This window comes from Eurosta solidaginis, chromosome 1 (genome assembly GCF_040869045.1).
Source record: "Eurosta solidaginis isolate ZX-2024a chromosome 1, ASM4086904v1, whole genome shotgun sequence".
Lineage (NCBI taxonomy): Eukaryota > Metazoa > Arthropoda > Insecta > Diptera > Tephritidae > Eurosta > Eurosta solidaginis.
Window position 1 is genome coordinate 376,899,174 of NC_090319.1, and position 22,386 is coordinate 376,921,559.

General features: G+C 36.0%; 1 protein-coding gene across 4 annotated transcripts in view; it reads right to left on the reverse strand.

Annotated features, from left to right (window-relative positions):
• Positions 1 to 22,386, reverse strand: part of sba (six-banded) — a 644,101-nt gene that overhangs the window by 212,929 nt on the left and 408,786 nt on the right. For all 4 annotated transcript variants that reach the window (XM_067763162.1, XM_067763164.1, XM_067763165.1 and 1 more), the window contains one exon: positions 8,549 to 8,984. In XM_067763162.1, coding sequence (XP_067619263.1) covers positions 8,549 to 8,984 — 436 coding nt within the window. The remainder of the gene's footprint in view (positions 1 to 8,548; positions 8,985 to 22,386) is intronic.

Below are 22,386 nucleotides of genomic sequence, written 5' to 3' on the forward strand. Positions count from 1 at the left end.
AAGTTAAAAATAAAGCATACTTCTAGGCGCCGTTGAACAAGCAAATACGAGCTCTTTATCATTTAAACTTGAAATTTTTCTTTCAATAACTCACATACTGCCACTACACCTTTTTTAGTTTTAGTTCAGAAAGTTGCAATTAAAGTTCAGAATTGTCAATTGAATGTCAGAACATTACAATTGAAGCTCAGTAAATTACAAATGGAGTAGATACAGAATTTTCAATTGAACTTCAGTTATAATTTTCTGAACTTCAGTTGTTATTTTCTGAACTACAAATAGAAATTCTGAACTTCAATTATAATTTTTTGAACTTCAATTGTAATTTTCTGAACTTCAATTGAAAATTCTGAACTTCAATTGTAACCTTCTTCGCACTGGTGATTAAATAAATATAAGAACAAAATTTGATAAAAAAAAAATTATCAATAAATAAATTACGGATACAAAAGTAGTAGCAGGGTAAGTTCATCTTGTATTAAAACACACTAGTGGTAAAATAACAGTTTTAAGGTTATGGGTTGTACCCTGTAGCTGGCTGCTGACGGAATATCATTCTTGCAGCCATTTCAGAAACACCGTACCTTACCACACTTTAATGCCTTATTTGTAAAGAAGAAGGTTGAGAAGCTGTTGAGCAGGCAAATACGAGATCTTCAACTTGATTTTGTAACTAAAATTACATCATGTGCACCTAAAATCTTGCAATTTTATTTCAAGTACCTCACTGTCACTACCAGTGTGCTCTGTTGTATACCTCTAGGCGTACCATATATTTTTAAAAGTTTTTTCTAACTAGGAAGGAGAGCAATTTTCAGCAGACTGGTGATCACAAATACAAAATTAGTAGAAATAAGGACAAGTTCTCGTTGTATTAAGACACACTCATGGTAAAGTAATAGTTTTAAAGTTATGCGTTGCATCCTGTACATGGCATCTGACTAGAATTTTATGTTTGTTGACGTTTCGAAAACAACATATCTCAGCAAACATTTTGAAAGTGCCATATTTAAACATTCTATCACAGCATTTTTTTTTTGAAATTACGCTGTATCATCATCAATTAAAAATTTTGATCAAGATAGGGTGTACAAAAACAAAATTGGATAGAACTTCTTGTAAAAAAGCCGAGATAGCGCACTTTTGAGACTGGTCGTTTTTCAATCGAGTTCTGAGATGGCACTTTAAAAAAAAAAAAAAAATCATTAATTGGTAATTGGTAGGGTTGGAATACCACCCTCAGCAATCGAAAAACAAAAGTTTGTGAGTGTGTAAGATAATAAATAATAAGATAATAGATAATAAATTGAAGAAAGCTTTAACCCTGCAAAGAACACACCGATCTGGCTGGAATTTATTCGCCTATTTCTAGGAACTTCGACATGGTTACTGTTGAAGCTTTAAAGTCCGCTACTTTTATTTATTCTATACTAGCAGACCCGTCAGACGCTGCCCTGCCCTAAATTTGGTCTATCTGCGTACATTTTAATAAGCTTTTTCCCATCTAACTCTGCCCCCCCCTAACTTTTTCTTAATCCTTTTATTCACTCCTCCCTCCGCCTTTTCGCTTCATCTATCTCTACCCTCGTCTCACTCTTTCTCAGTCCCCTTCTGCCTCCATCTTTTCTCTTCTCTCAAGTTTTCCCATTCTTCTTCATCCCTTATTGCCAGGCAATTCGAATAGGACGTATGTAAATAGGTATGTGTGTATTATTAATTCATGTCTTTATTTCGTCTTCGCATGCATATTTATCAGTTTTGCCAGGTTGATGCGACTAAATCGAATATCACAATGAAAATTACTTTAAAGCTCTCAGTAACAGCTTCCATTTGATATCCATAATACACACACATTCTAGCGGTATCCGGGTCCATGTTTTGGCCTATATCTTGAGACACTAGTCACCCAACGATATAAAAATTACTCTGTACTAAAGCAATCATCAACAGCTTCAATTTGATACCCCTAATGTAAAAACACATCCTAGTATTACCCTGATTCACGTTTTGGCCTATATCTCGAGACCCTTCACAAATAGGTATGACAACTACCCTGTACTAAAGCACTCATCCACAGCTTTCATTTGTTATCCATATTCTATAAACACATTCTAGGCGTACCCGCGTCCACGTTTTCGCTTATATCTCGAGACTCTAGTTACCCGGGGGTACGAAAAATACCCCGTATCAAAGTACTCATAAAGAGCTTCCGTTTGATACCCATATTGTACAAACATATCCCAGGTTTACCTAGGTCCACGTTTTGATCTCAAGACCCTATCCAGAATGGGATAAAAATTATCAAATTTTCAGCCAAATATGTTCATCCGTTCCTTCCTCTTCAATCACTCTTTATCTATTAAAAAAGCACATCAAAATCCGTTGCTTATTTTTAAAGGTTTAAGCATTCAAAGGGACATAGGGACAGAAAAAGCGACTTTGTTTTATACAATGTAGTGATGTACTTCCATACATACCTATAAACATAGGCCGGAAATTAAATAACGCAACGAATTCTATATATGTACGTATGTATGTGTCGCATCATGCCTCACTCAAAAGCAATTAGCGCGTACAGTTTAAAGCGAACAACCACACGCATTTTTTGGTAAAAATGTTACTTTTGTTTAAACAATTTGGTTGATATAAGAAACGAATCAAGTATTTTTTTTTTGATGCAGATCGAAGGTAAATATTTCAAAGTTTTACCTAAAATTAGAATTTTTTAAATCCATCCATCCGTTTATGAGTTATAGCTGTGTAAACAAAAATTTTATGATTTTATACTACATTTTGGCAATCTACCACGCTCCCATAATATATTCCTTCAAATTATATTAACTGTACCATCTCACGTAGCTAAGCTTTCAAATGCAAAAACCCGTTTTCAAATCGGAGCATTCTGTGTGAAGTTATGTGCGTACATGTCATTTAGCGACTTTATTTTATAAGATTTATAGATATAGATAGATAATAAATGTTAACTTGTTGGAAAGGTGTACATTATTAGGACTGCTAGTTGATTCGATAAGAACAATTAGCCTTTTTAAGTTGACCTAAACAACCTATCTAAAAATATAAGTAAAAGACAAAAATATAATTACTTGCTTTAGGTGTAGCATACTTTGAGGCGGGTATCGACCAGCACGTAATTTTAAAGGCCATAATAGGGGATCAACAAATTGCGTTCATTATTTATGTTCCAACCAGGGATGCACCTTATTTTTAGGTTAATCGTTTATTAAAATATTTCCACCGTTTCCGTTGAAACACTTCCAAATACTATCGATAAAGAAATTATCAAGATAAATTGTATCTCGTTTTTAACCGAAACGAAAAGCTTTCGTTAACAAAAACATGATACTTTATGTTTGAATTGTGCTGGCAATGCTATAGCCACGGTGAAGCCGTAAGGTGGTAACAGCGAGCGGACATACACACAAACTCCATGTAATTTGTTTGTGTAATTCGTTGTCGGTAATGTCAAAAATACTATGAGAAGTGTTCGTACTGTCAAAACTCATGGGAAAAGTTGCAATCAGCTTGGCTAATGCTTTCATCTTTAATGACTCCGCCATCAAAATGAATAATATAGCATTGCCAGCATAGTTTGAAATTAATAATCAACATAAACGATTTGATTTCGTTTTGATATGGCAGAAAACGAAACAAAATCATTTCGTTAATTTGACGTTCTTAACGTTAATAAACGAAACGAAATGACTTTGTTTCGTTTATTGACGTTAATTATCGTAACGAAATGATATCGGTTCGTTGGTTAAGCATGTCTGGTTCCAGCAATCAATTTTTTTCGCTCATTTTAAATCGTAATACTTCTTTGCTGTTTAAAACAAATTTTATCTATACCCTTTGGTCTTTCTTTTTAATTTCATCAAGGAATGTAATTTTATTAAAAATGCATTCACGCAAAAAAATTTGATTTAGCATTATTTCTAAAGTCAGTTTTATTTCTTTACAAAATCGTAAATTCAAAAGCTAATCAAATTCAAATTTCTTCTCAATCTTACTAAAAATAAACATTGCATTTTTCACACGCATGCCACATTGCACAAAGCAAGAACGATTTACGTGGTTTAGCACAAATCAAATGCACAATTCCAGCGCCATCATACTGAGTTCAAATTGCCAACTGCGCTCGCTTGCGTCTCCATTTTACTCAAGCTAATACTATTTGTTATATCCTTGCGTATATTCTTTCATTGCCATCTATATGCGTCAGAAGTGAAACTAAAATGATACTTTACCTTCAACTGCATCTTCCTCAGATTGCACTGCTTTTTTTTAGTATTTCAACTTTTCTTATTGCTGTTTATGTAGCAAAGCAATTTCTTTCTTTCTGTTGATATCATATTTTTTCCGCATCGACATTTACGTCTTTTGGTCTTACAAAAACCTTACAATCACATATAAACTTGTAACAACACACCAAAGACTGACTGAATTGCATACTTTAAGGCGCAGAGGGGCATATGTGTGTAGAGAGACAGCTCCTACTATCAAAATGCGTGTCTTTTCTCAGTGTCATTGTTCAGATCCTTGGGAGTGGCTGTATACAGCGCAGAAAGTGAACAAAGCAAAAACTGTGTAATAGGTGGAATATGTAGAAATATAAATTCCTTATGAAGAAATTCGAGCAAGTGAGAAAAAAATGGAAACTGAAAATGATAAATCATTGTTGGCTGAACCAAACGACTTTAGTACGAATACAGCGAAGTATAACTGAAGAAAGCAAGTTGAAAACATGTGTGTGCAAACAAAAAGTGCAGCAAGTTTTTCAGCAGTAAATCGATTTTTTCCACGCAAGAAAAATAAAAAAACCTCAGCGAAAGCATAAAAATCACGCAAAGGACTTGGCAATTGCATACACTTTTAGCCGGTTAGAATGGTGCAGTTACAAGTAACGATAAAAAATATGAAAGCAAAAACAAAAAATAAAAAATCTCATCCTCAGCAGCTTGTCTTGTCTGGTTGCGTTTTCTACACGAATGGCTTGCATACTTTTAGGAGTTATGCAACATTGTGAGAGATTTATGCATATGTGTACACTATAGAGCGTATATTTATTTCAATGTATACGGATTCAACTGCTTTACTACGCTTGGCACATTCTCGCTTTTGTGTGGCTCTGTACTGATAAGGCATACTAAAGCCGCTTCTGCTCTGCAGCCCCTTCTAGCGCACAATAGGGTATGAGTGGGTAAAGAAAATAAACAAGCATACTTATGTACATATCTGACAATACAAATTTGTGTTGCATGCAATAAGAAAAATGTAGAGCCACAGCAAGTTCGTGAATTTTATGCTTGCACGCATTTTAACGCTTTATTGAAGCATAAAAAGTGAATTGTAAGGAATTTTGCATACTTCAAGACGCACATGCAAGTCAAAATAATTTTAGATTGTCAAATATGTTCATGCGTTTCTACTATGCGCTTAAAGTGCTTTGTTCTATGAACGTAAAAACTAGATTAGTGGTATATTTTGGGGTTAATAAAATGCTTTTGAAGAATATATTTTTGGAAAAGCGCTGAATAACAACAATAAGGGAGACACACATTTACAAGGTCGGTTCAAATTATAAGATATGAAGTTCAAAAAGTGATTTTATTCTCCTGAAGATATAGCGTTGTTGCATAGAAGCCATTTAAATGAAATATTCAAGACAATGCATGAAAAGAGAGCACTTGTTCAGGCCCAAGTTTTTGAGAAAAGGTGACTTATCTGTTTTTGTTACAGAAACAAAATGCACAGCTTTTACTCATGAGATCCAATAAATCTCCAAAAGGACAACTCATTTCCTTACAATTTCCCTTTCGCTCATTCCACTTGACTGGTAAACTGCCTGGCGAATTACTTGGATTAGCTTGAAGTTTATTAAATCACAAATTTAAAAAAAAAAATACATATTGATTTTCAGACCCTAACTACTTCGGAACTACAAAATGAAGAATGAAGGCTTAGCTAAGGTTGAAAGTAATTTCGAAATTTGCTCCGTATACGCATTTCTTATGGTAGATATCTGCTCTCTTTAGTGAGTTCAGCTCAACGCTAGAAATTAGCGAAGCAGCAGACCTAACTTCGGGATAGCGCTGCTTTTGGCGCCTTTTGTCTTGTTTCCTATGAAGAAAAAAGCGGAAAAGACCTTAGTGAAGTTTCGAAATTTCCCATCTTAGAACTATTGGCAGGAAGCATTTTATACAAGCAAAACCGTCCAGAATATCGAATGAATAGTCAAGAAGATAGTTAAGAAATCCCAAAAGTACTCTCGATAAATTATTTGCAGCAATATAAAATGAAGATCGGCGGTCCACATGCTACACAAAGGGCTCTCAGTTAGCCCCGCTGTGCCAAGCTATATACAGTAGCCCCACAAGGCCAGACATCATCGTGGTTAACTACAATTCCATGTGGCATTTAGTCATCCCTCACAAGGTCAAATAGTCCATTAGATCCTCTTTAATAACAAGGACCAGATAATACGGAATTCCTCACCTTATCGTCACAAAAACTAAAACTGCCCTCAGAGACTTCATTTAAGGCATTTTTTGCAGGATAGAAGAAGCTTTTAACAACATATTCACGCAAGCCTTAGGTGATTTCTGCTTACAAATGAGGGTGGATCAGCTACTTGTAAAATTCGTGGAGCTGTTTCAAACGAGAATATAACTATATATTAATCCTGGGAGACTCTTCACTATACTGTATGTGTTCCCTATAAATGTGCGTGATATCTTATTATTGAAGTTAGGAGTCGCTCAGCCATTGCTGACGGCGATGTTGTAGCTCAAACAGCAACCAGAACACCTCGTCAAGCTCTAAGCGAACTACCACTGGAGGTGGTCTCGAGAAAATGGACAAAAAGTGAATTCTTCGAAGGCTATTTCTTCGTGCTACTACAGCTAGTAGACCAAACTAGAACAAAAATGTCGAGGGCAGATCTAGAAAAGTTATAAATGCCATCTACTCTAAAGCCATGGGGCATGGCGCACTTCCCTGCACACCTATAAATGCTCTGAAAGCTATAATTAAGCGATAGAAAGTTTGGGCATGGTAGGAAGAAGTGCGGCAGCGATCACAGCTCTTCACGGCAAAGAAGTGTTCTGACAAACTCGCATAAATTGGAACGGAATTCGGAGAGCGCATAACCGTCAAAACCCTTTCGGTCCTCAAAAATATTCCTACCTGACTCTGGGATGTTAGATTGTTTTCCACTTGGCTTTTTCAATAGAGTATGGCCACCTTCTTTCTCTACGTCCACATCGGGTTCCGATAAGAATACTTTTAAGCCTACAGTGTTTTCTCACAACATGGTCAAGCCAAAGAAGCTGCTGTGCTTTTATTCATTGATAACAGAGCTAAGTCCCTAATTAATCTTAATTCTCTCTCGCCGTCTGATGGGAGAACATGGCGTACGCATGGGAATCCCAATGAATGAGTTCCTACAGAACCTAATAGGAGAGAAGGCGAACGAAAATGTTGAACAATTCCCTTGCGGATGCCTTTCTCCGGCAGAGTATATATGGAACATCTGAAGAAGCACTTCATCAACTGTTTAGCACTGCGGCTGTACTCTTATCTTACCCCCAGCGAATTAGGGGGTTAGAATATACACGCGGTAGGTAAGCCTGTCGTAAGAGGCGACTAAAATACCAAATAGATTAAAGGGGTTGTGTAGCGCAACCCTTTCAAGTTGCCAGCGCAATATATAGCTTCTCCAAATCCAATTGTCAACTTCACCTATCCGTGGCGAATCCTGTTTCATTAACAGCCGAGGCTCTGGCGACCCCGAGCTCCTCATGGATCTAGGGGGTGGGAGGGCGGTATGGCCTAGATGGTCGCATGTGGTCATAACAAATCGTTCCCGAGATGGTCGGGCTTGGTACCGGAACGTATCGGATCTGCATCCGGCAAAGGACCATCAACATCGATAACAATCCTCAAGGCCTTCGGGGAGTGTCCTTATCGCTACAACAACAGCAGGACATTTTGCGGTGGACGAATGTTGTTAGAGGATAAAGTAATATCATTGAGTGATATCAATATGTTTTGCTGAGAAGTAGTTCCTTTAACCTAACCTAACATAATGGGTCAAAATGTCTCTGCATACTTTCAGGCGAAATCCAGCTTTGCAACGGTAGTAAGACATAATCGACTAGCGCCTAAAATTATGCTACACAAAAATCGTAAAATGTGTATTTCATATTTTCTTCTCAAAAGCAATGAAGTTTATTGTTAAAATCAAATTGTAATTATTCAAGAGCGAGACCAAAATTACAATTACAAAAAAGTTTACTTTGAAGTTTTCTTTTTTGTAAATATTCTTACTAAACTTATAAATGCATATTTTTCACAATAGCCAATTACATTTTTGTATACTTACTTATGTACGAGTTCAAAGAAAACTGACTTCATTATGCTAAAATTGAATTTTCCACGAACTCAAATACCATCATTCATGTATGAGTGTAATAATAAGAAAAGGGGGGGGGGGGCAAGGAAAATAACTGAAAATTAAACTAAAATTTACCTTTTGTTGCCGCTGAGGATGGCGACAATATATCCACCAAAGGATGTGCATGTAATTGGCGCGATTCGAGAAAGCGCTGCTGATGCAAACATGGCAAGGATGATGACAACGACCCCAACGGAGACGATAAATACAACGACGACAATAACGACGAAGACGTCGACGACGATGATGATGACATAGACGATAGCGACGTAGGGTGTGACGCTGCTCTCGTTAAAGTACTATGTGGCCCACAACCACCACTGCCACCCATCGCCAATGCTGCTGCTGCTGCTCGACTTGACGGTGTAGCAACAGATGTTGGTGTTGTACGAAATGTAGTATTCGTCGTCGTTGAGGCAGGTGTGTTGGCATTTATGTTTGTGGTTGTAGTGGTAGTTGTGCTCGAACCATTTTCATCGTGCGTTGGCATTTTCAGTGGCATATTAGGAACCTGCAATATAAGAAGAAGAAGAATAATACAATGAAAATTAAATGAAAAATATTCGTGGAAAGAAAATTAGTGATTATATCTGCATGTGTGTATGGAAAATTTGGTAAAATGTAGCAGTTGTAGTATCTACACTGCAAAGAAAAGGTAAATTAGCTCTTGATGAAAGGTTGAAAATATATTGTTTTTTTCATGTACATATGTATAGTATATGTATGTGTGAGTGAATGTTTATGCATACTTCATGAATAATGAAAATTAGGAGATTAGGCGGTATGAGTATACAAAGTTTACTAAGAAACTTGGGAATACAGATTTAAGAAACCGTCTCAATCGCAAGTTTATTGACAGCAGCTTAATTTATGGCATAATCGTTTGGATTTCGGAATACATAGAAATAAGGTAATTTTGTTTTTGGGATGGGGCTTACTAATACGAAAAATTAGTAAAACATGGAATGATAATATGCATGCGGTTTGTAGTGTGGTTTGGTAATATACATATTGTATAAAGAAGTCCCTTTAAGGCTTTCTTTCATTTCAAACGAGCAATAGTAGGACGTTTAGACAGTTTGGTGCCCAAAAGAAGGGCGCAAGTGGAAAATGGAGATCAAATATGAGTAGACTGACGCTACCTTAACCATGTTCAACACAGATGCCAAGTAAAGGGTTGTAGTAGGCCAAAGCCTACATGCCAAAGACGAAGGCAAGAGGAAGACAAGTGTGGACATGGCATCCAGGCTGGTCTCCCAGTCATAAACTTCGTATAGGCCACCCTCAGAAGATCAAGTTGCGTATTTCTTCGCAAACCCAATGGGAAGCGCTAAGAATAGATATCAACAGGGACCTATTGCTTCTGAGCTACGAGATAGTACTACAAAAGATCTAGAGCTAGAGCTACTACTGTAATAGATATAGTAGTAAAAAGAAGAGAAGATCAGACCAGCACGCCTGAAGAGCGTCCGCTATTCATCACAGAAGAGTTAAAAATCCGACAAAGAAGCTTTCAAATAAATAAGGATATGGGGCTTCCCAGCCGAAGGCATTACAGAAGTTTCAAAAATACGCCCGGAGCTCGGGGAAGTCTTTGCTGGATATGCGTAAAACAAGCCGAAAAAGGGAGCATTCTCTGGCATGTGGGAAAAATAGCACCAGTGTAAATTGGCACGTGTAAAAGATGGATCCCAACCCGCCATCCAACGCATGCTCCATTCATTCAAAGACATTCTTACTAGCGTGGAAGTAGTACAAATAGGTAACACCAAAACCGGACAAGCTGCTTTCCTTTCAAACTTAGATGTAAGAAACGGTTTGAACAGCGCTAAGAGCGAAAATTGTTAATCCCATGCAACCTGCAGCACATTATCAAAAGTTATCTTAGAGATTGTATCCTCATACACTTCACCTCAGAAAGATCGCGGATAATGAAAGCCATATGCGGAGCAGCACAGCGGGTAGTTGATCTATGGAACGTCAGCTGTAATGAAATTTTCGATCTCGAAATGCTCGCTGATACATTCAAAGATTTATTTGCAGCTACGTAATTGTTTCATATACAGTTTTGATTGCTTTCTGGTAGAACAGTCTTTAAGGTTCAAATATTTCGTCAGAGCTAGTATTTGTTCGTTCGTCATTATTTTACAGTCGATGTGCTTTCGTGTATTTACGAGCTACTCTATTGATTTGAGTTGTTATTATCCTTTGACTCTGTAACTGATGAAGTATTTTATAGCTGACCACTGCTCCAATACAGGCAAAGGCCTTACTATCCACTTCCAATAGTAATTGCAAGAGATCGTCCACCACGCGAAATTAAAATTCTTCATAGCAATTCTCCTTGCGGGCATCCTTTCGTATATTAGTACCCTGCTGTCACCTAATGTGTTTTTGGCGCGAAGTTAAGAAACTGTGACGGGATGTCTCCTTATGACCCCTGAACACCGCCTAGATAGTGAAGCCAAAGAGCTCAACTTTGAAGAAAGCAGTTTTTGCTAAACTATCATAAACCAGGATACCATAGAAAACATCTGCTTGGACAAGCCCCGCCTCAAAGGGAGTTAAGGGAACATCTTCATAAGCACTATGATGAGATCCGGCACCTGCCAATACAGCCATTTGATCCAGACACGCATAAGTAGGCACTAGGGAAAATCCACGCAGGATCGGTAAACGCCTTTGCCAGGACGCGCCCGATAAACTCTGTAATCAATATTTAATGTGCCACTCTTGCAGAAAAGAAACAACACTACCATGTGAGACACACCAACAATGTTTTCAATTGTAATGTGGAACCTACGCCACTCATACCAATCTCCCTATGGACCATCCAGTTTAATTGGACTCCCGTTAGAGGATTTTGATCACAATTTGTGAATGATCGTGTCCCTTGAATGGGGCGAAGCACTGTTAAAACAACAACAACGATGTGATTTTGGCGATTCGTGTTCGGGGTAGAGATAGAACTAAACTCGGATAGGTTCTTGAGCTCTTTCTCCCTCTAGCCTACATACATTCACCTTACTAGTGTTGCGGAAAGTTATTTCTATATTCAGAACGGAAAAATCGGAAGCACCCTGAATTTTTAATGAATTTTAAAGGCAGTATTACCTAAATCAGTAATATTAACTAACCCTGCCAAAGTACAAAATTGTCAAGAAAACATTAAAGCATTCTATTAGAGATATAAAAAACCAGTTCACGTTTATTGGGGTAATTCCAAACATACATCTCTGTGAATGCTAAGCTACGTACATCGTGATTTAAGTTATGCCGCCTCAAAATGACAACTGCTAAGACATATCAACTTTTCTGGTGATACATGACCACGGCTTCGAACCCGGAACCAAAAGGCTTTTCACAAGCTGCAATTATCCCCATTTAACTGCAAACTTAAAGGTGAAAAGTGTCATTGCACATTTGAATATAAAATCTCCTGTAAGCACATTTAAACCATAAAATGTAAAACGCAACAGTTTTGACATAGATCACAACAACAAAGTAAACGTTTTATATGCAGCTTTTGAATTCAAATCGTTACTAAATAAACACACTTTCAGCAACAAAACCAACTATATGCAGCTGTAACATAAAATAACAACAACAATAGCAAAGGGCAGCGGGGATAGCCAGTGAGAAAATAAAGAAATGCTATTTGATTTGCAAATTCACTGCTGCGTTGTAAAGTTGTTTAAGTGTTATCAAGTACTGCTTTTTTTTGTTGTTGTTTGTGTAGAAGTTGCCTTTCACGTGACCTCAAAAGGTCTTTGCAAACGTTCCCACTTTTCTACTCTCTTTTTTTTCGATTCACAGTACCTTTTTCGCTCGCCTTGTTTGCACTTTTTGTTGTTGCCATTATTTTCCATTCACTGCGTTGCAATTCCTTTGACAATCAAAGTTTGTCAACGTGACAGCGCTTGAGAATGGCAGAATGAGTACCACCGCCAATAGACCGTGCACGCCCACAGTTATTTTGCACTTCATAACTGCTTGGAGTGGCGAGTCATTTGCTATTCTTAGTATAACTCGCGCTATGAGTTGTTCATAGTTGGGCAATTTGCAATATTAGTTACTATCCGGCAAGATTTAGGAATGAAAGCGAGTTGAAATAAAGTTACTGTTCGTTAGTGAAAATTCGTCATTTCCAGTGGCGAGTTCGTGCTTAAACATAGCCGGGGACCCATTTTAATAGTATTTTTTTTTACTCAAAGTAAGATATTGCCTTGAAATTTGATACACCGCTCTCGATTGAAACAATAAAGATTATTTATGAAGAAAAATTATTTTCATTTGGATAACCCGTTCCATAGTTATAGGGCCGGACTTTTATTCTGTCCTTAAAAAATAAAAGCCCGGACCATCTTTTTTTCTGAACGACTTCTATTACTAAAGGAATAACAGTTTGGGTTCCTGAACATAACCATTGAAATTTGTTCATCTACGAAGATTCTTTATTACAGATGCTTTGTCATTTGTTTTGCTGATTTTTCTGCAGGTTGAATATTTGTGCCCTCTCCGTTCTAACCAATCTGTGTATGTCTATTCTCTTTTACTTTATACCTAGTAAACACGCGCAGGCACAGGTACTTTTGTGCCGGGTAAGGTAGACAAAATCAGTGCCTTTTGTGCTTTGGTTTACTGCTCGATTCAAATTTTTTTTAGTTTGCCATTTTACCGTCGACGTTTTTTCGCACAAATTCCCACAACTCATTTCATATACATGAGAGGAGATTTAGGACGAGCTTATCTTCAAACTTGCATCGTGCTACTTTTTAGTTTTTCCTACAAATCGGCAGTATGGAACCTACATGTTTTGCCGACACCGAACGGCATCTGCAAGTTGACTAATTTTCGCTGAGAAGCTTTTAATAGAAGAAATACATTCCAAATGCCAAACCATTGTCGAGAGGTGACCACGCTTTTTCTTATTGAAAGAACTTTTTCCCAAAGATTTTGATGTTGCTTTTCAGAGGCCATAAAACTAGGACCTTCGATGTGCTTGGCGTGGTATTATAACACGGCGGCCGTCGGACATAAGACATCCTTCGAGACAAAACTGGAATGAGGGCTAATATTCCACAGAGGCAGCTGGTCTGTACTCGAAGCTACTTCGCAACGACTCTTGCCGTGTCTTCCAGATGCAGTTTCAAGGCACAGTACATTCTTAGAGGCCTTCATTGATAGCTAGGTATTAGAATCTAAATTAATAAAATCGTAAATCGGAGGTGTCAAACTTCGTATAGCTGCAGCATGCCCATTTATGCTCATGGCTTGAACCTTTTTTTTTGGCCCTATCAGTAGCGGTTTTGTGTGAAAAGCAAATTTAGGTTTGCAATTGCTAGAAACATGTTTTCGTTGCTAACGCTTGTAGGGGGCACACGAAGTTAAACCGATCGCTTGTTTAGAACCATATTATGGTGCTTTTAGCGTTGTCTAATTTTTATTGGGTTCTTTTCGCGAATTTTGAAATTTTTCTTTATCTGCGGCTCGCTATAGTTGATTAACTTATATAGAAATACTTTTTCGTATTCTTCTGCTACCAGTTTTTCTTCTCAAAAGCGCGCGAATTTTTTTACTTTTGCGCTGTTGTCCCACTCCGTTTTTTCCTGCTTCCTCATTCCTTTCATTGAAATATGGCTGACTCATTGCGCAAATACAAGGCTCAAATAAGCTCAGAACAACAAAACACTAGTGGGTGTTTTTTGAGCGGACGTGGGTTCAGTATACAAAAGTGAAATTTAACTGCAATCATGATTTCTTTCATTGCTTGGTTGGTTACTGCAACCGTCAAATCGAATGGCAATATAGAAAATTAAATTTGCTTTGGCATTTCGTTTCTACCGGCAACTCGTACACGCGAATTTACTTCACTCCATTTCATTTCAGAAGCTTTTATTACAATTTCAATTTGCTGCTTTGAATGTTCTTCTATGAAAATATGTGCAATTTGATTGCTTTTGAGTTGCGCTGCAATTTTGTCGCAGTCACTGAAAAAGCACGGTATATCACAGTCACAAGTTCGAACCAATCACCACGAATAACTGACTGTGATAAAATCTTCGTTTCGTTCGCAATTACGCTTACCAATAACGACAATCAGAGACCCAAAAACAGCGTCTCACTCTCATCCGAGCCTTTTGAGCTGCGATTAAGGCGCGGTATTATACTACATTTACGAAACCTAGCGGTAGACAGCGACTTCCTACGATATTCTGGCAGTGGATAGCAGTGTTAGTCGCAGATTAATGGAGACATAACTGTTTTCATGCGACGAGAGCTGTTGACCAACGCGATTGTGATGACACTGCTTTCGCATCATTATTCGGTCACAGTTACGGGCAGTAAAAGCTGCGATTGAGTAGTCACAGTTACACGTTGTTTCTAAAACAACGCGGAATTTTTCGGTTCTAGTGTTTTCTCTACTCAATTGTTTGAATAAACGAATTGAAAAGCAAGAAGAATGCTCATTAGCGTGGGAAAGGCCTATTAAATTTTTTAAACATAAGTTAAATTGATATTTTATTGAGCTTTATGAATTACTAGCGTACCCTCGCCCGCTCCGCTAGGCGATAAATTCAATGATTTGCTGAAAGAGAATAAAATTAATACGAAACAAATTCACAACACAATTCTTTAATACATTTTCATTCGAACTTTATGGTAACACTTTTTGGCAAAAAAAGTTTTTGGTTTTTCCCTCTTTCGAGTAAATGAATAATGACGATGGTTTGCCTACTCGTGAGCAAGCTATATACAACTGTCCATGAGAAAAAATTGGTTATTCTAAATGAATACCGCTCATTTGTAGAGACTGTCCTTGCGCTTTATTAATTGTCATAGCGAAGGCAACGCGATTAGGGAACTGCAAACGTTTGAAATCGATATGTATATATATATGTATATGCTTCACGATATGTAGCGCACAATTCACCATTAATTGTTCTTAAAGCTTGGAATGATGTTGGGCCACGAACATTAATTAACAACGATCACAAGTAAAAACACTCAGCATTATTTGGATGAACTGCATAAATGCGTCCTAATGCATCTGTTGAGAACATATTAGGATGACCTTGAACTGGTTTTCCTTGTTTTCGCCTTTGCAATTCTTTCCTGGATTTATCCCATGTGAAATATTGTGGCGCTTCTGCATATAGCAATGTTCTTGCAAAATCGTCCGATTGACATAAATGAAAAAAGGCAGTCAAAGTTGTAGACGGTGCACTTGTTGCTCTAAGCGCTGAATTTTCAGGAGTAAAATAAACGCGTTGACCATTTTCAAGGTGCGTTTGTGTATGTGTGCTGAAGCATCTCTCATAAACAGTGTACAAACCTCGGTGTTTATGTTTACTTTCCTTCGAAAAAATTTGCAACTTAGCAGCACGACACAAATCGAAAAATTCGTATATTTATTAAAAAAATGTTGTACACATGAAATGATCTCGAGACGCTCGCCACCCAGAGAAAAATTACCACTCATCAGCACAGCTTCCTTTTGATACCCATATTGAAGTACTCACTAACAGCTTCCATTTGATACCCATATTGAAGTACTCACTAACAGCTTCCATTTGATACCCATAATGTAAAAACACATCCTAAGGTTATTCTGATCCACGTTTTGGGCAATATCTCGAGACCCTAGTCACCCAGATGTATGAAAATTACCCTCTGCTAAAGAACTCATCAACAGCTTTCAATTGATATCCATATTGAATAAACACATTCTTGGGGTGCCCGGGTCCACACTTTGGCCTATATATTAGAAATTAAAAAAAAATTTTTTTTGCTAAAAACCTTCCCCTATTTGATCCCTATAATATGAAAAAAGAACGAATAAAATTGGCCTCGTATCGGCCCCAAAACATGGACAGGAACGAACGTCATTTCATTTTTATATATATATTTTTATATATATATATATGAACTCTGTGATAATTGGTGCATTTAGAGCAGTGGTTGTCAGTTAGTGAAATAATTATTCGCGCTCGCTTTACACACATTACTATTCTCTTTCGTTTAGCATTTGCTGAACAAGCAGAGGAGCAACATCAGAGGAGGCTATTGTTTATTTTCGCGTTTCCAAACAGATATTTTGCAAACAAACACCCATGCGTATAATGTTTTAATGGTTAAATATGAGCAATATTTTTGTTAACATTTTTTGTTAGACCCAAGAAATAAAATAGTATTTGTATTGCATATTTGCGTATTATTTATTGAGTATTAGCAAACATGCGTGCTTACGTCAACCCTTTTTTTTTTATCAACTACTAAACCTCAACCAGCATAATGACTTTACTCCTACTAACGCAGCCATAGTTTCAGTTTTGTTGACCACTGATTTAGAGCAAAGAGAACTTGAGATGAAAATAATGAGCGTGAAATTTATTAAACATTATAAAATATATGAAAGAGGAATACCATCTAGTAGGTCAAAAAAGTCATTAAAAATTTAAAAGCTTTACATGAATAGCATAAAAAAATGTAAAAGAATAATTGCATACACGTAAATATTCAAACTCGTTAAGACAAATTCTTTTGTTCACGAGTTGCAAAAATCGTTCGCAATACAACTTCAACTCGACTAAATAAATCGCGTTACACAGAATAGATTTAGCAAGTAAGGAAGTCAGCTGAGAGCTTTGGAGACAAAATAAGGGAAAATCACCATGTAGGAAAATGAACCAAGGGTAACCCTGGAATGTGTTTATATGACGTGGGTATCAAATGGATGGTATTAAAGTGTATTTTAGAAGGGAGTGAGCCATAGTTCTATAGGTGGACGCCTTTTCGAGATAACGACCAAAATGTGGGCCAGGGTGACCCAGAACATCATCTGTCGGGTACCGCTAATTTATTTATGTATGTAATACCACGGACAGTATTCCTGACCAGATTCCAAGGGCTTTTGATTTCGCCCTGCAAAACTTTTTCATTTTCTTCTACTTAATATGGTAGGTGTCACACCTATTTTACAAAGTTTTTTCTAAAGTTATATTTTGCGTCAATAAACCAATCCAATTACCATGTTTCATCCCTTTTTTATACTCAGCGTGCTTTGCACACAGTGTCGGATAAAATTTGATTGAGCCATGTCCGACGATAACTTGTAACACGATAACTTGAGTAAATATTGAGATGTAAGGCGCGATAACCTCCGAAGAGATCTAAGGCCGAGCTTCTCTTCCAATTTGCGTCGTGCTCCTCTTGATTTTCCCTACAAATTGGCCGGACCAATGATTTTTCGCTGACTCCGAACGGCATCTGCAAGGCAGATGAGTTTTCACTGAGAGCTTTTCATGGCAGAAATACACCCGGAGCGCTTGCCAAACACTGCCGAGGGGCGACCCCGCTTAGAAAAATTTTCTTCTAATTGAAAAACCTTATTTCTAAAATTTTTGATGTTGCTTTGCCCGGGTTTGAACCCAGGGCATCCGGTGTGGTAGGCGGAGCACGCTAACATCACACCACGGTGGCCGTGAGATATCTTCACCAAATTTGGTACACGAGCTTACCTGGACCCAGGTATTGAAAATGAGTGAAATCGGATGATAACCACGCCCACTTTTTATATATATAACACTAGAAGACCCGGCACACGTTGTCCTGCCCTAAATTTGGCCTATCTGCATACATTTTAATAAGCTTTTTCCGTCTGACTTTGCCCTCCCCCCTCTTCACTTTTTCCTAATCCTTTTATTCACTGCTCCCTCCGTCTTTTTCGCTTCATCTATCTCCACCTTCGTTTCATTCTATCTCTTTCTCAATCTCCTTCTTCTCTCTTTTATCTTCTCTCAATTTCTTCTCATTCTTCTGCATCCCTTATTGCCTATCCCAGAGGGTGGTATGTATTTTATTCCAGTCCCAGTCCGTCTCTGGATAATATATTACTCTGTACTCACAACAGCTTTCATCCATATTGTATAAACACTCTCTAGGAATTCACTGGCCCACGTTTTGGCCTATATCTCGAGACCCTAGTCACCCAGGGGTATGGAAATTACCCTCTACACAACTAAAGACTCTCCTGAATTAAAAAAAATGTCATAGTACCTCTAAATCGCGGGCCCCCTCAGAAACCCCAATTACATGGAAGTATATACGCACTACCTGAAAGTATGAGTGCCACTGCGTAGACGTAACATTTTATTATTACTTATAAACAAATAAAAAAAATTGCTATAAAATAATATTGCGACTATAAACTGAGATATAACCTATCCTATCTCTCAAGTTAGATCAAACTGCACACGGAGTGCAAAACAAGTTCAAAATTGGTTCAGTAGATTAGGAGTCCATCGCGCCCGAAAATGTTGCGACACGTTTTTTTATATATTAAGATTGGAAAAACCTGATTATTTAGTAAATAATATACCTAGAATGTTAAAATTTGACAACGTGGACTGATATTGAGACTCTGGATATAAATTTTAAAAAATGTTTAAAATGGGCGTGGCACCGCCCACTTGTGATAAAATCAATTTTACAAATATGATTAATCATACGGCAGAGAGGTTGCCTTTAATAAAGATTTGTAAAAGGGTCGTGGACGAATAAAATAAGCTATATCTTTGCAAAAAAGAGCTGTATATCAATGGTATGTCATTTCCCAAGTGGACTTATAATATTAAATAGGAAAAACTTAAAATTTAAAAAAATGGGCGTGGTACCGCCCCTTTTATGCCTAAGACATTTTTTATGTTTCGGGAGCCATAACTCGAAGAAAAATTAGTTCAGAATAGAACCATATGTATATGTAGGTATTATTGCGCAGCCTTGTAACACTATTAAGCACACAAAACAAACAACAAGAGCATTTCAAGTGTACAGCTGGGTATGTAATATTCAGTTTCACCCCAACTTAGACTTCCTTACTTGCTTATTAATAAGAATGAAATTAGCTAACACACCGGCAGAGTTTTGGCATTGATAAAATTTTTTTGTTAATAACTAAGTAATTTTGCTTTGAAAAATTTACAATGTAAATAAGAATGAAATACTTGATTTCAACTCGTACTACATTCACATTACGCCAAACGATCGCTTCCTTTGATGCTAATAGGGTTTCCAAATTTCTGCAGTCTCATACTAACTAGATTGATATCGGAAAACAGAACATGTTTGCCCTGTCGAGCCGTTTCTGGGAATGAAATTATGTAAACAAAATTTTCTCAACCAAAAACTTTGTCACTAAACTTGCCAATTTTCCATTTGCATATAAACAATTATTAGAATGTTATACTCTCAAATGTACAACAGGTTTCCATTGCTGTTGTGACCTAAATGTTCAAGTTCGTTAATTCCACAAATGCCAATAATATAAAATTTAAATTAGTTTTCACGTTATGTTTTACTACTTTTACGCATAAAAGCTAGTTTTAAATGAAGTCATAAAAGCTTGCAAATTTAAGTGAAAAATATGAAGCTGTATAAATTTAATTAAGTAATAAAGGACTGGAAAAAAAGCACTAATGTGCTGAATATTTAAATATGTATATTTTAAAGTTAATTAATGGTTTTTAATTATGAATATTAATTATAAATATGAATATTAGGGTGGGATAAAAAATGAAGGTTAAAGGAACAGTGTAAATTATAGAACGGTAGTGAAAGACGAAAAGATTGAGAAGAGCAAGGAGATGAATATATAGGAAGATCGAAGGAGGGGGTGAACAATTTAGTGAAAGTTGCATGTATTGTTTTTTTTTTTTGTCAATTTACTGGTTGAGAGTTATTAAGGCGATCTGGGTTTCTTTGCCAAATCTATCCTTACATCAACAAACATACTTATTATAAATCAATGTCTTGAATTTTAGAAAAAGGTAATCTCGAACTGGATGTTTTTGTGACCCTTCTTTACTAATACCTCTCAGCTGAGAGATATTGGTAATCTCGGACAATACTTACTATAGTGTTAACTACTTTGTATTCTTTACTTTAATTTTTAAAATAATTTTTAATTGAGTTTTCGTGTAACTTAAAATTTGTGAATAACTTCAAAAAAGAAAATTCTAATTTAGTCCTCTGCATGAAATGTTAACACATGCAATTAAAAACAAACTGCATCAAATGTTGCTATTGGAGCAGTTCTTCAACAAACTAGCAATTATATACTAGAACCCTTAGCTTATTTTTCAAGAAAATTAACTATAACAGAAACTAAATATTCAACATTTGATCGTGAACTTTTGGCAATTTATAATTCACTTAAACATTTTCTTGAAGGTAGAACTTTTACAATTTATACTGATAATTCAGGTTCTAAATTCTAAAGTAGATAGATCTCCTCGTCAACTACGTCATCTTGAATATATTGCTCAATTTACAAATGATATTCAATATATACGTGGAAAAGACAACATAGTTGCCGACACACTTGCCCGTATTCCAGAAATAAATGCAATTTCAACTCAAGACATAAATTTAGAAACTTTATATAAAGAACAGCAAACTGATACATTTTTACAAAAAACCATTTCTGATCCAAATCCTGAAAATAATTTAAAAGAAATTCATATTCCAGTTATTAATTTAAACATATGGTGTGATGTTTCTCTACAACCTTTTCGACCTTATGTTCCACATTCTATGAGAAGAATTATATTTGACAAAATTCACTCATTATCTCATCCAAGTATAAGAACAACTAGAAAATTAATTCAAAATAAATATTATTGGCCTAACATGCGTAAAGAAATTAACGATTGGACTTCATCTTGCATCAATTGTCAAAAATACAAAATTTCAAGACATACTAAATCTCCTATCCAAAAAATTCAAATTCCATCAGGCCGTTTTGAACATATTCATATGGATATTGTTGGACCTCTTCCAGTTTCAAATGAAAATAGTTATATTTTAACAATTATTGACAGATTTTCACGTTGGCCTGAAGCTTATCCGCTTAAAGATATTTCAACAAATACTATAGTAAAAACTTTTATTCAAAATTATATACCACGATTTGGTATACCATTAAATATTACAGTAGATCAAGGTTCACAATTCACTTCAAAATTTTTTACGGAATTAACTAAACTTGTAGGTTCTCATAAAATTCATACATCTCCTTACCATCCCCAAGCAAATGGCATGATAGAGAGATTTCATACAACTTTAAAAGCAGCAATTATAGCATCAAACGACTCGGTTCATTGGTCTGACATTTTACCATTCATTCTACTTGGTTTACGAACTTCTATTAAAGAAGATTTAAAATGTTCATCTGCTGAACTTGTTTATGGTCAAGCACTTAGAATACCTGGTGAACTAATTGTTTCAAATAATAATAAAGAACATGATTTTTCTAATGACGCTCTTCAAAAAATAAGAGAATATTTTTAGCTTGTTCGTTCTAAAGTTTTTCATCATAATAAAGAAAACTTTTTCGTTCCTAAAAAATTAGAAAAGTGTGAATATGTTTTTGTTAAATTTCTTCGTAAAACTAATTTAGAATCACCTTATGAAGGACTTTTTAAAGTTATTTCTAAAAAACATAAAACATTTACAATTCAATACAAAAATACTATTAAAAATATTTCAATTGATTTACTTAAACCAGCGAAGATACTTATTAACACTAATTTAAATACAAATACAAATATATTAAACAACAAAAAAACAAAAAAAGGTTACATTTAATATTAATTAATAATTTGTTTGTTTTAAATTTTCTTGGAGGGGGAGTAAATATAGTGTTAACTACTTCGTATTCTTTACTTTAATTTTTAAAATAATTTTTAATTGAATTTTCGTGTAACTTAAAATTTGTGAATAACTTCAAAAAAGAAAATTCTAATTAGTGTAAAAATATCTGAACTCAAAAATAAACAAAATATAAATTTTTTTAAATAAAATAAATATTTGGTTAAGAACCAAACTTACCAACCTTTCTTTAAGAAAATTCT